The 15,461-nt window shown below is 38.6% G+C and overlaps 1 protein-coding gene across 5 annotated transcripts in view; it reads right to left on the bottom strand.

The window, feature by feature from the left end:
* Positions 1-15,461, bottom strand: part of LOC111868832 (nicotinate phosphoribosyltransferase) — a 53,931-nt gene continuing 38,470 nt past the window's right edge. For 2 of the 5 annotated variants that reach the window (XM_023859847.2, XM_023859848.2), the window contains exons 10-13: positions 12,715-12,858; positions 10,942-11,078; positions 7,716-7,844; positions 1-1,006 (exon numbers count right to left, since the gene is read on the bottom strand). In XM_023859847.2, coding sequence (XP_023715615.1) covers positions 899-1,006; positions 7,716-7,844; positions 10,942-11,078; positions 12,715-12,858 — 518 coding nt within the window. In that variant the 3' untranslated portion in view covers positions 1-898. Of the gene's footprint in view, positions 1,007-1,332; positions 1,729-7,715; positions 7,845-10,941; positions 11,079-12,714; positions 12,859-15,461 lie in introns of those variants that run through there. The other 3 variants (XM_023859849.2, XM_023859850.2, XM_023859853.2) reach the window with 2 other exon arrangements.

Below are 15,461 nucleotides of genomic sequence, written 5' to 3'. Positions count from 1 at the left end.
TTTTCAAGCCTTTCTTTTATACTTTCCCACTAGTCCCATTTCTGTTTCCATATTAAACAATTTCCATTTGGGACACAATTTGACATTAGTTGTCTCCCTATATTCTCAGGACTGAAGACATACCCAATAAAGCCAGAATCTCCATTTAAATTAGGTTCTGTTCCAGACAGATTGTACTGCATACCTTTAACTTCATAACTATCATATAAAAAATACAACACACAAACGGAGCCATATAAGCCATTATTCCCACCTTTTTATATTACAGTGTGGTACATTTGCATAACAGACTTATTCAAGATTCATGACCAGAATGAATCACGACTTCATACTACGATCCATGTTACAACAGTCTGAACTTACCATGAGAAACATCATATTAACACTGCAACTTTTATAATCACTAGCAGATACAATGAGCCAGCCGTAGCAGCTCCCCAAAGTGCATATAACTAGATAATTTGACTTATGATGTGCTCTTGTTCATTCAAACACCCTTCAACATTAAAAAAATCTGACATGTGAAAATAAAATTATGTAAGATGCAAGTCTGTAAAATGTAATAAAACAAAAACACTGTCTTACTTTACAGCAGCTTTCTTATACTACTTATTCATAAAATTAAGTTATGAAAGGTTTAGCATACCATGCTCTTACCATTTTGTAGAGTAAATTTAGAATTAAATAATTATAACATTTATAAAACAATAGTAAAGAAAGCCCTCCAGATGAGTGTAACATGATCTCAGTAACAGACAAACCTCATCCTGTAGGCCTAGTGGATGTAGGGTTTATTCTTTCCCCCAACAAACAATGAGTCCTGGGCAGTACAATGCAACTTTGGATTTACTAGGGTGTTACATTACATCACTTGTTACTGCACTGCATGAAGTTAGCCTCAAGACAGCTCTCCAATGGGTGCATTCTGGAGCCACAGTTCATGGATGAAGTGGTACAGATTGTCACTCACCGATACCTGGCAGCCAGGAGAATAATCACACTCAAACTGCACAATGAGAACTTCCACTCAGCCTGAGAGCCAATTCATTTAGATGGGTCACGAAACAATATTTTCTGCTTCAGGTAAAATGTAAAGTAGTCCCTGTGCTTAACCAATTAAGCACTACACCACAAAGGCATATGGGGAAGTGGATGTATAGATCCATTTTTTCTTGACCTCGGCACTAGTTGGAGGTGAGTGGTCAGCTTTAGGCTCCAGCAGCTTTACTCCCAGGAAAAGAGCCCCTGGTACACATTGGATAGGAGGTTGGGTGGACCCCAGAGCCAGTCTGGACTTGGAGAAGAGAAAATTCTTACCCCCACTGGGACTTGAACTCCGACCCCTTGGTCGTCCAGCCCATAACTAGTCACTATATGACAGAGCTATGTTTCAGGTATATGTCAAAACATTTCAATCTTATTCCTCTAGAAATCTTAGCATTATGAACTATCTTGCTCAGATCATTGAAAGTGATCCCACAACACTTACACCTCCAATAGAATATTATGCACAAATACCATACATGGAACATACAAAAGCTGTTTCTGTTTCCAGTATTACACTTCAATGAATATTTCATGTAATTCACATCAAACAATTCATGCACTCTCCTCCTCTTTTTAAAAATTAAGACAAAATGAATCTCTGAATATCATCATAGTCCACCTAGGGCTCATCAGCCCTCCTATTAAATATGTTCAAGGGTTCCATCTTCATGGGTATAGTAGCTGGAACATAAAGCTTACCATTAACCTGTGCCTAGCGTAAAGTTTAAGAATGAGTGGAGCTTTATATACCCTCCCCCCAAAGTCTTCATGGCATGATGTGTGACTAAAGGGACAACTTTATTTTCACATTCCACTATTCAGCATGGTAAATTTGACATCAGAGTCTGAATGGGACAGTAGCACAAATACAGTTTGGGGCATGTTTGAACTCACTGTTTGTAATAGTTTTGTGAGTAAGTGAGTGTGTCTTAGGGGGAGGTAAGGGCAGGGGCTATGTGCCCTAAATAAAATTTAAGTTATGAACTCAACTACCTGAGTTCAAAATTAAATATAATGTAGATCTGTCTCACTGTAAAGAGGAGTAAGAGATATATTGTCAGAAAAAGTTCTAATTGTAGACAATGAAAACTGAATTAAAACAGGATAATAGTGCATGAGCCTGTAACCAAGGTCCTACAATAATATGAATATAACATGGATTTTTATAAACACCATGAACTACTTAATGGGTCTGAAATTAAGGAATGTAAAAGGGTTGGATAAAAAGTAGTGGCAACACCGCTGGAACATGAAAGATGTGCGTCAGGTGGCACTAGCACCATCTGTAGCTGATAGCAGAAGTTCAGTTGAAGTAGTGCAGTGAGTGGCTCTTGGCTCTTGTTGTGTTTCACTGAATTTCATTGTGCATTGTCTTGAAGAGCAGGAGCCCAGTTCAAGCACCCAAACAACATGTTTATAAAACAAAAACATCACTCCTGGATAAAAATTGAAGTTGCACGAGGTCGTAGTGCACAAAACTGTTATCACGGACTGCGAGAAGCACGTGGTGATGCTGCTTTGCCATATCGCACAGTGGCACGATGGGTGAAATTGTTCCATGAAGGGAGGGATGCCATTCAGGACAACCATCGTTCAAGATAACCCCAAGTTGACAACCACGCAATTCAGCTTCTTGTTTCTTTGCTGGATGTCGATCATCGATGGGCTGCGAGGGAGTTAGCTAGTGAGGTAGGCATATGTCACAAAACCATGCACCACAATCTGCATGATATTCTTGGATACCGCAAAATTGCAGCGTGTTGGGTACCCTATACAATGTCCGAGGTTGAACAATGGCAACGTTATGCAACTGCACAGGAGTTGTTGGACCGGTACCAGAGGGAAGGTGATGACTTCCTTGGAAGGATTGTCAATCTGGACGAAACTTGGGCTTGCTCATACAAACCACAGTTGAAGCGACAATCAAATGAATGGAAGCATCCTGGCTCTCCTTGTCCAAAGAAAGTGCACCCTACACAGAGTAATCTGAAGGCGATGTTCATTATGGCATATGACACTGATGGAGTGACACTGCGCCACACTGTACCTCAATGACAGACAGTAAACTCTGCCTACTACTGCAATTTCCTGCATAAACATCTTTGTCCAGCACTCAGGCGAAAGCAACGACACTTGTTGGCAACGAACCTCATCATCCTTCATGACAATGCAAGGTATCACACTGCTGATGCTGTCAAGGATCCCCTTTGTCACTGGCAATGGGAGATACTGCAACATTGCCATACTCACCCGATATGGGTGTGTGCGATTATGATCTCTTTGCCAGAATGAAAGAACACTGCGAGGGACACGTTACAACACAAGAGAGGAGATTATTCGTGCTGCAGGGCGGTCACTGCTGGACATCAACAGAAGTGGATGCGCTGATGGTGTACAACACCTTTCACAAACTTGGCAGAAGGTGGTACACATGGAGGGCGATTATATTGAAGGAATGTAAGTGTGTTTACCTCAGGTAATAAAGTCATTTCAGAACTATAGAGGTGTTGCCACTACTCTTTATCTGACATTTGTAAGAATGTTACATATGGGGTAGGATGATCATCTCCAAAAATGTCATGTATGTACCATGAAGATAAAATGTAAGATGGTCTTCATCATAACATGGGCATTCCACCAGGATATGTAAAATAGTAAGGGGTATATACCACACTGTGTACAGATAGGTGTCAGGTCACCATGCAGTAAATGTCCATGTGTTAGATGTGTGAGACCTAGCCAAAGGTGTGTGAGTATGACTTTCTATCCTGATAGAGGTGAAGACTGCCACATGTGAACAGATGGTTTCACACCTAACAATCTGTTGTGCTGTATATGGGTCTAATCAACTTGCCAGGTAGAATAAACAGCTGTAAGATGGCAGTCATGAACACCAATGCCTTGAGGTTATTCAAATGTCAGGTTTCTGTGCATGACTGCTGCTTCTTTAGCAGCTGTATTGGCAGCTTCACCACGAAGCATGCCAGTGTGGACAAATCCTTAGTAAAATATAACAGTCTGGCATTATTTAGTCACATAAATACTACTGAAGCTGTGTGGATAATAAGAGAAAATCCAATCTTCAAAGACAAAGACACAGCCAGTTGAATTCTGCAAAATAATGGCAATAGTTAAGGGAAGATGTTATGCCTCTCACATGTTTCATGAATCAAGGAATGCAGGTCTAAGGAATATTCTGCCAAGCTGCAGTAGTCAAAAGTCTACTCAGCATTACGCATGAAAGTGTATCTGAATTCACCCCAGAAGTTGATGAAGGCCTACAGCCACAAGTCAAGAGGTGCTATGGTCTAATTCAAGTTTTCTGTGCTGGACGAAAGCTTCTGCTGCAAGAGAGATAGAGGGTCTACGGATTTCACACAACAGACTGAAGAAGTGTGGCTGGTATGGAAGACACCAGTGGAAAAAACAAATTCCAGTGTTATTGACCATATCCATGATGGGAAGTTTAAAATTTACGTGGTTCTGCACATGAAGCTGTCATTGTTAATTTGGGAGCAGATTAATGCATGGCAAAATCAGAGCATTACCTTCTGGTCTCCACCCCAAGACTTATGAGATACAACACTGCTCCAGGTTCACCAGGTAACCAAGAGTGGATATACAGCATCAAAGTCCCTACTAGGAATTTGGAGGAAAGTTTTTACTCTTAAGAATCCATGTAATTCATCATTTACCATGGGTTGCCTAGTCTTCAGGTACCACCAGTACAAATTATGGGCTTGTAACCAGCTGTTAGAGACTAGTCCCTATCAGATTTTGAAATCTGGGTAACAACTGCTTCTCTCCATGGAGCTGGAATTGATTTCTGTCCATATATAGTTACAGATGGGCAGCAGAACCTCAATGTCTGTACGTGAAGACGAGAAAGCATTTGGTATATATACTACGGGACAAGGTGATGTGTTAAAATGGTGTTCAAATATCGCTACTAGTTTGCCCATACTGAATGGAACATTACACAGTTATACTATGACCTGAGAAGAGAAATTATGCACAAGTGTTTCTGTGTTAGTAGTTACTATAGGATTCTGACAACGGTGTATAACACACAGAGATATTGGGTTTTTGGACTTTATCCATTGTCCTGGTTTCTTTTAAGATAACTAAGAAAAACACGACGTTTCGGAAACTGGATCTGTTTCTGTCCTCAGGTGAGGGAAAAACAGTGGGTCCAGTGATTGAGGCTAGCTCTTTCTAAGGGACCCAACAGAATAGGTGTTTTTCCCTCACCTGAGGACAGAAATAGATCCAGTTTCCAAAACGTCGTGTTTTTCTTAGTTATCTTAAAAAAAAACAGGACGATGGATACAGTCTGAAAACCCAATATCTCTGTGTTTCTGTACTGTTTTATGGACACAAGATTATAAATCATTATAAACATGTAGCCACCATCTGCCTGATATGTAATGATGGCACTATGCCAGGTATGAAGGTGTGACTGTATGTACATGTCATATGCCACAGTTAGTTCCACAAGATACCTGAACATGCACTCCCCTTCTCAACCTAGAAACAAAAGTTTTCCATGATGTGTGCTTAGCTTTATCACAAAACACTGTGTTTAGCATGGAGATATCTCAAGAATATAAGTTTCATGTGTGGGGTGGGAATGAAAGCATTTCACAGCTGTTTTCAAAGCAAAAATGGTGTTTCAGCATTCATTCATCCATGATCCAGAGAAAGGCAGGCAACATCATCTGGCAGACAATTGGAGGATGTGACAGAAAGTGGCTCACACAACAGTCCTTGCAAAATATTTAATTTCGCTATGGACATGAAAATCATCTGTTCAAAGAAAGTCACCATCTAAAATAAAATGTTGAGATCTGGTTTTAGATGGTATAGAAATGTGAATTACATGGCAGTGGTCACTAGCACATAAGTGGAGAAGAATGGACCATTCAAGAGAGACTGTGTAGAAAGCCAGGCAAGACAACGTTGCTCATTCTAGTCATATAAGCATATCTGTACCTATGCTTAAAATAATTAGATAAACCCAGCATTTACAATAGAAAATATTGTACTTATTTTGTCAGTAAGGGCTAATCCAACAAATACTTCTAGTGTTTCACCATGCAGAATGAATATGGAGGTAACTTTAGTAACATATTTCTGAGGTTGGCTGGTAATGGCAGTACCAGTGCAAAATAAATAGTAAAGAGTGAACGATAAGTTGGAGGATATGGACAGCATTGACTTGTGGTGGGCAATGGATATTAACTGGAGCACAGCAGCTGCTGTCATTAATGAAAACAGCCATCTTTTCACTGGCCCATTATCACTTAGTGTTGTAATGGTGGGCTGTATAACCGTGGAAGTTTTATGAAACTGTTATGGAATAGAACATAATTACATACACCACATGCTAAAAAACCACACTGATTAACTGTGTATAGGGCCTATCCAAGTTTCATGGACTGATCACACAGGCTTTGGTGTTCTCTGTGATATACTGTCTTCATAAAATCCTTGTGTAACTAAGGTTCACATTATTTTGGTCAACACATTTTGGAAAAGATAATATATGTGAAGTATGCAATGAAGTATGGTAATGTAATTGTTGGGTTCCATGTAGTTGTGAGCAGACAATGAAAGTGTCTTCACAGGTTTACAGAAAATGAAACTCATAGCTCTGCAAAGTAGTAATTGATTCAGGAGGTATGTGTTAAGGTACAGGACCAATAGCTGGCTCTTTTGGCTATTCCCTGTCTAATAAATCTGGTCATTTCATGAACATTCTCATGCAGAATGGCCCAAGCAAGCCAGACTGTAAACACTTTCAAATGATGGCTGAAACAATGTACATCCTCTCCATCACTGATTAGAGAACCTTCTGCCAACATTTTACTCGTACATAAGCCTTATCTTACTGTACCATTACTGGCTCACACTAAAATCAATTAAAATATTTTACAAATAAAAGACATTGTCATAATTAACCCCTGTGGTCATATGTTTGGCATTTTTCACACTGGCAACTTCTTATTGCAGACACGAATTAGGAAATTCCAGTTAACAGTTTGTAGAATATTTTTCTTTGTTTACTGCTATTACATATCCTCGGCAAAACAAATAATTATGTAAAAGAGAAAATTCAAACCCATACAGCACTGCAACAAAGACGCATCCAGACAACTTCAACTGAGGAAATCTCAAAGCAATTGCTGGTGTCATTGTGAACATGGATATAAATAAAAAACAGAACTCAGACATCACTTTTCAGAAGACTGGCCAGAGAGGTACAAATTTTTCAAACATGTATTTACCAAGGATCAGCTTTGACAAATCTCTTGAATACTTCATGCCATTACTCAAATCAGACAAAATTTACAAGGTGGTGGATTATCTACAGAAAGAATTCCACATGTACTGTTTCAAAAAATGAATTTCAACTGCTAAAACCTACATAATGATCCCTTTGAGAGTATACCTCGGTACCCTCACCCCACTCTACAGACCAACCACTACAGCATCACTGGGACTCCCACCAAGGTTTTTTACTGCAAGAATAGTAATGCAGTCATGTGATAAACTTCTCCAAATCATCAATGGCACTGCCACCATTAAAAGTTTGAAGATATGTAGAAAATTCTCATCCTTTAAACTTATGCAGAATTTACACATGCTTTAAAATATTTGCAAAATACCTTGTATGGTGTGGGATTGAGGTTTCGCTTGTGATCATTGCGTAGGCTGTCCAATGAAGTTCTAACTTTCTCACGAATTTCTTCCAAGCCAGGTAGATGACAACAAACTTTCCCATTCTGCCAGTAGACCTATAAATAAAAACATACTCTGTCACGTCCTCATCTTTCACACTTTTGTATGTATTATTAACTCTCTGGCACAACTGCCATGAGCAACTGAATACGATGTTTAACTGCTCAAGAAATTTCCTTCTAATGAAACTGCATTTATCATCAAACCCACCACAGGACTGTCTCCTTGGACAGTTCAATCCAATTCACAGCTTCATAACCCATATATACATAAACCAGTTTAATATATACAATCTTCCCATCTATTTTGGTATTCCAAGTGTTCTTCTACCACAAGTTTTTACCAGTCAATGTTCCAAATCATTTCTTGCTGCCATCATTAACATGTCAAACCCAGCCCAGCTTCAGTGTAACACTGGCAATTACCGGTAAAATTTATAACTTCTGAAACATTTTTATCTTGAATTGGACCTACTGATTATATTCATGCTCTGAATGTGTGTCTTGAAATTCTAGGATCAAGGTGAGAAAAAATATCTCATTTTTAATGATGTTTTTTCTCAAAAATTTGAGAACCACCTTTGCTCTGCAGAGCAGCATGCAAACTACACAATCCATACGAATAACAGTTAACAGCCCAAGTACAAATCAACCTATCAAAAAATCCGTCTCTCCCTGCCTCTTTCTGCCCAAAATGAAAAAGGACATGGCTCTAAAACTTCGTTATAAATTGCAATTATGGTGAAAAATTGTATCTAGCATATAAAACTGTTATTCTTTTCTCAATTCTTAAAATGTTTTCAAATTCTCATCTGAAACTTAAAGCCATTCTCACACATGCCTAATTCTGTAGCTTGTCAAATGCTATGAACAGATACTGTCCCTATCGAAACAGCAGTGCAACGCAGTAGTAGCTAACTGCAGGCAGTTAGGTGCAGTCACATCCCTAGTTAATGTGCCACGCTTTTGAAACAGCATTCTTCATTAGCCTGGGATTGCAAATTCTGTTAGAGAAGAAATAGCAGTACACAGTGTCACATAACTTGCCTGTACAATTTATTGCAGAGACATTATCCCTCCCATTCAAAGTTGGATTAAAGGCAGAGATGGAGAAAATGAAATACTTGCTCGAGGCCTTCTAAAATCTTAATCCAGTCTTGCTGCCATTATCATTTACAAAACCCTTCCTGGACTAATATTTAGACCTTTAGAAGTACACATTAAGGATCACAAATATAACCTGACCCGGAGTTTGCTGGAAACATCAAAATTCACCCAACATGCATACAAGAAAGGCCACAAAATATGCTTGAATGAAGCGAAGGTCTTGATGATTGAGCCCACACCACATATAGGAAATACAAGGAATAAGCCCATTTGTCTCTGCTGGACCATCTGATCAGTCAACCCAGTTTGGACATCTCTCGCATCTGGACCCGTTATCACAGCAGAAGTCAAGAAACTACAACTTCATCAAGTGTAGTTTGAGTGTGAAAAATTTGTTTTTCTTTTGCTGGTACCATAAGGAGTACTGCTTGTTTCCAATGATGATTTCAATTGAGATACCTCTCTGGTGCAAGGCCTCATACATGTGGAGTTTTAATAATCTAATGGTTTCTTAGCTCTTGTAGATGGTTTGTGTTGTGTTTATGTTTCCTATCTTGGAGATAGCACAGTTGTCTGGAGATGGGGACCAACTCTATCAACTGGGCCCAACTGAGTAGGTTTTGCCTGAAGATGGAGACAAAATCCAGCCTCTGAAACGTTGTGTTTTGAAAAATTAACAGGACGGTTTTTAGATACAGACAAGACAATGGATAATGTCCAAAACATGATAGCTGTACTCATGTACCATTGTCACAAACTTTCAGATCTTATTCACATCCTCAATGCTTGCATACAGTACCAGCTGGGCCCTTGGAGATGAGTGACAAAGGAGCATCTTACCCCATGTTAATATCCCCATAATGAAAGTTGAATACATTGGACCAAATCCCTGTCTACCTGAATTCTGATAAAATGAGGAAATTGCATAGAAAACTGCCTGACAAGACTCCATGGAGCAAATTTCTTCTTGAGAAGCTAACAGCTGTTCAGCTAGTCAAGAAATTCCATGCCTTCTATGGAACTCAAAGGCATTACTGAGCTCACAACAGCCTGCCACTAGACAATATCCTGAGACAGATGAATAAGCTTTACATCCTTAAACCATACTGCTTGCAAAACCATTTTAACAGACCCTTTCATCTACTCCTAGGTCTCCTAAGTATTCTCTTCCCTTCAGTTTTTCTGACCAATATACTGTGTACATTTCTCCTCTGTCTCACTCCTACTACATGCCCAACCCACTTACTCTGATTGATCTAATAATATATGTTGAAGACTACGTTTTATGAAGCTTGTCAATATTTAATTCTTTCCAATTTCCTGTTACTCTCTCTCTCTGTCCTCTGCACCCTCTACTTAGATACCTTAAAGCGGCCTCCATAGTCTAGGGGTAACATTCCCACCTCATGACTCAAGGTACATGGGTTCAAACCAGGTGGAGGTTGTGGAATTTTAAGGGCAGAAAAATTCAGGGAACAAGTCCTCCAGGAGGGACTTTAAGCCGTGTGTCCCATGTCATAGATTTACAGCACATAAAAGATCCTCATGTCTCAAGGAGACCTCTGAGCAATATTAGGCAAAGTTTGCTGCCCAAGTAGTTTCCAATTCCTCCAGTAGATGGGGAAGTATCGGGGACCACTGCCAGAGAGGTGGCCGACCTCGCTGGCAGAACGGGGCTGATAGCGAGCACCAGTACTGGAAGGGCATGGAGACTAGTAGAATAATTAAAAGGGGGACGCACAATAGATTAACAACTAGTCGCAGTACATGGGGAAACCCACCCCCTACAAATAATAATAATAATAATAATAATAATAATAATAAATAGATACCTTAACCTATATTCTTCCCTTCGAGTGAGATCAAATTTCAAACACATACAAGAAACATGAAATGGGAATCACAGTGAAAAAAAAAATAGATTATATAAAATAAGAAAAAAACAGTAAACATAACATGTTTAAAATGTATAAATAATGTAATAACAATATTACTTTGGTGCCAGGTAATGTAACCATGCAACTTCCATGGTATGCATAGGACGCACCTTATACAGAGGCTCTACATGCGTTGGAATGACATATGCTCGCTTTGATTCCTGGAATGGATGCCTGCACAGAACCTTCTGCCCAACCTGTGGTGCTGGCTCTACTGACCGCATCAACAGATCTATCAGTGCATGACCTACAACATGCATTAATAAATGTATGAATTTCAAAGTGCTCTAAAAAGTACAGTAGCAGTAACAGCCGTTTACATGTTTGTTCATTTATTTATTTATTCTTGTTTTTGGTGACTGCTGTTTTCTGCTTATGGTACAGAATACCTTTATTCAGCCAGTCAATCTCAGTAGACTTTCTACATCTAATAGTCTTCCTTCTTTCAGTGACTCTCTGGCAGCACTGTGCTCCTCAAGGATCTGATGGATCCAGTTCAACTGGAAATCTGCAAGCTGATACCGAAGCTCATCTGGACACCTCTTTTGATTACTAGGTCCATATTTTGATTGTACTCGTCTACACAAAGTGACCTTTTCTTCCTTTTACCTGCGGAGTGATCTACTTTTACTGCCCCTACAGTACTGTCTGCATGAATTGCTGCTAGGTTACAACCCATTTATCATGCCACTCTGTGGCAAGGCTTCTGTCTGATTTGCAGAGTTCGCTACAAGACCTGTGGCATACACTTCCTATTCATGGTAATACAACACCATAAATTTCTATAATTCAGCATTTTCACTGGCAATGAACTGGTGTACCAGCAGTCCCTTGTCCAGTGTTCCAGTAGTGAGACAATGCTGTGTTGCACCACTTATTCAGGTGTGATTTTTGCTTCATACTAGCAGATTGTTTCTGTTACTACTGTATGTATAAAGATATTATACACAGAGGTCTTGAAAAGTATTATCATTATTAAATCTTTTTTGGCTGCTCATTTACATTTATGTAAGCATAACCAGGTGAGCCATCAAACTGAAATGAGTGTCAGGTAAAATGTGTATGCTCTTTAAACACAAAACCAATGTCCTAGTCTCACCACTGCAACTTTTATCAGAGACTGTCTCTTAAGTTAGGCTGTGCAATAGCCCAGGTGGCTAGTTTCCAGCTTCTCACCATGGAAGCTTGGGGTTATCTTCATAGTAATCCACCTACGATTTGTGGTGGGCAAAGTAGCACTGAGACAGGCATTTCATCCAAGCAGTTCATGTTTCCCCTGTCAATTACCTTTCCTCAAATGCTCTACACTTGTCTACCATTGACAGCTGGCACAATAGGTCCAACTGAGGCTGCAGTACTAAACTCTCATTCCACTCCCACAACTAAACAGCAGTAAATTTCTCTAACAACAAAATTTTACTTTTATACAAATAATTTGACTTGTTCTATATCTGGAGGCTGAATTGCAAAATGTGGATTTCTGGAACCAATAAAAATATGAATATGAAAATATTAGGCTAGTGAAGCTTACTATTCAGTATGCAAAAAATGTGCAATTTTATTTCTCAGTGCCACTAAATACATTTAATGGACAGAGAAAAGGCAATGTGCTAGAAACTAATACTGTGGGAACTGGCGTTCCCTTTCAGTACATAAAAGTTAACAAACACTAACAACTAAAGTTGTTTCTCCTTCAGAAAAATCATGTTTCATGACTTCATCCTACTTTCCATATAATGACTGTAACCATCTGATGCTACATAACTGTCCAGCTGAAAATGTATTACTAAACACACCCAAATGGATCGAACCCACAAGTACAACATACAATTTCATGTATCATAATTTCTGAGCAATCTTTAATGAAATCTGACAGCTCCTACCATCAGCACCATATAAACGATAAGCTGTCTTCTTTCCAGGCATTGTCACCTTCATCACATCCTGACTCAACTTGATGCGAGGTGTGCCATTGATTTCCACCATTTTGTATACTCCACCAAGCGCTGGCTGCCTTTGACAGGTCACTACAATCAAACCCACTCCAACCAGTTATCATGACTTCTGAGAGCAATATGTAACAAGCCTATGTGAATCAAATAAATTAAACATTTTACAACATAAAAAGAACAAATTATGTGATTCTTGGGCAAAGATGTCACTTAAAATAAGCTAGAATTGCTTCATTTTTAGATGTCTCCAGAAATAAATGATATTTACTGCAGTTACTATAGGATTCTGACAATGGTGTATAACACACTGATATGTTGGGATTTTGGACTTTATCCATCGTCCTGGTTTTTAAGATAACAAATAAAAACACGACGTTTCGGAAACTGGATCNGTCCAGTGATTGAGGCTAGCTCTTTCTAAGGGACCCAACTGAATAGGTGTTTTCCTTCACCTGAGGACGGAAACAGATCCAGTTTCCGAAACGTCGTGTTTTTATTTGTTATCTTAAAAACCAGGATGATGGATAAAGTCCAAAATCCCAACATATCAGTGGGATATTTACTGCAGTTTTCACCTTCATGGCAATTTCACAATAAGTCACAACTGAGAAGACAGATCTGCTGAGCTGTATCTGGGTGGTTACCAGTTTGAATTTTAATCAGAGAAGTACCGTTCAGATCAAAATGGTGAACTGTTTTCCTCACTCCTTCCTTGGAGATTATCAATAAGTGATCCACAATGCCCTCCAAATTCTTGCATAAAGAGTACTAATATGAAAAATCACTCTCACATTTTATTGGTCATGAAAAAGTGAAACATTGCTCTTAAATAAAAGTTAAGTGTGTGTGTGAATTTAAATAACAGATGAAGAAGAAATGAACAGAAAACAATGAGATAAGTGCAGATACAATGAAGGCCTAAAGAGAAGGGATAGAGGAAAGAGAACCAGTTCCTTTACTTTATAATCTTCTCAGTAACCATACAGAGTTTTCCACTTTGTCTGAAACTAATTTTCATATACCATATTACCTGAACATAAGACACCCTGAAATTTAAGACATCCAATTTTTAAATGAGGGTTTTAAAATACAATTAGAAAGGTGTATTTATGTCGATCAGTTTACTCAGAATATATCAATTAAAATAAAAAAATATTTAGAACACATTTAAAGTGAAAAGTAATGAATAAGATGGAAATTTAAAGTTTTCACTACATGTGTATTCCTTTCTATCTTTTTTATTTAATCAGAAAGTTCGTCCAATGGTCCTTCAGTTGCACTTTCATCTTCTGAAGATGATGCACCTTTGCCACTTTGTTCACTGTTATCCCAAAAAAAGTCATCTTACTTTCCATCTTTTGCATTAGACAAACAGCACTTTCAAAACGATTTGGGGACAATACTGACTGGCACTTCTTTCCAAGCTTTTGATATCCACTCCACTATTAATGACACTGATGCTCTTTCCATTTTGCCACTAGGTGTCAATATATGGTTGTCTTTATTCAGCCAGGCATCACAGTGTTTATGGACAAGATGCCTGAATTGTTTGTCAATTGACACATCAAGTGGATGTAATTGACTTGTCATGCCTCTAGTAATTATCATTAGATCAGTGTTTTTGTTCCTTAACCTATTTCAGATTCTATCAGTGAGATGGCCACAAAAAGCATCCATTTCAAGCATACCCTGTGGCTTTCATAATACATCAAGCCGATGTTCCCATACACATCCAAGTCAGCCTTCCCTTAACTCTGATGTCATCCATGTATTTTTTGGGTCCAAAATCTCTGCAAAGATTTTCTTTTGTAACTGTGTTTAATATTATGTATAGTGGTTATTTATTGGCATTTGTGGTTATACACAGCATGACAGTAACACACAATTTTCCAGAGCCTGTGGTTTTCATTGCCACTTGGTTTCCTCTTTCAAACTTAAGTTATAACTGCGAGGCATGTCAAAAAAACTGCAGTTTCATCTGCATTGCCAATTTGACTTAAATACTTATTCCTTCAGCATAGTTCAATAATAAAATGCTGAAATTCAATCAGTTTATTTTCAAATTCAGAAGGAAGTTTTGACTAATTTTTGTCCTTCATCATAATGATAGGTTTTCTCTCTTCATAAAATTTTCATCCCATCCATAAGTAGCCTTGAAAGGTAGCTTACTGTTTCCAGTACATTCTTTTGTTTTTGACATTAGGGCTTCCCTAGTTAATGGTAAGCCTTTATGTCATAATCTCTGAAATACTGTAAAAGAAAGGCATCAATCTCGGTATTTCTCCCTTTCCTTGTTCCAGAAAAAGATTATTTGTCAGACATGAAAACAGTTTTGTTTTTATTCTTTGCCAATGACATATACATGCCTCACTTACCGTATACTTTCTACCAGGTGCACAATCACCCATATTTTCAGCACACAGAATAACTTTTCTTTTGAATATGGCATCATATATAGAACACTTTTCCATGGGCAAAACTGACAGAAACCTAAACAATAAGAATGTCAGGCAATGACTGAACTGAAAGTTTGGGGTTGACTCATAGGTGAAGGTGGGGGGATGATGATTGATAACTCACTCTGAATGTGTTTACACTGGGTTCTTTCCAGGCTACCCTGTGGACAATTTTCAAAGTAGTGAATACTTCCTCAAATTTAAGATGCACCTCAACTTTTC

Source organism: Cryptotermes secundus, unplaced genomic scaffold, assembly GCF_002891405.2.
Source record: "Cryptotermes secundus unplaced genomic scaffold, Csec_1.0 scaffold305, whole genome shotgun sequence".
NCBI lineage: Eukaryota > Metazoa > Arthropoda > Insecta > Blattodea > Kalotermitidae > Cryptotermes > Cryptotermes secundus.
This window is presented reverse-complemented; position numbering and strand designations above follow the sequence as displayed.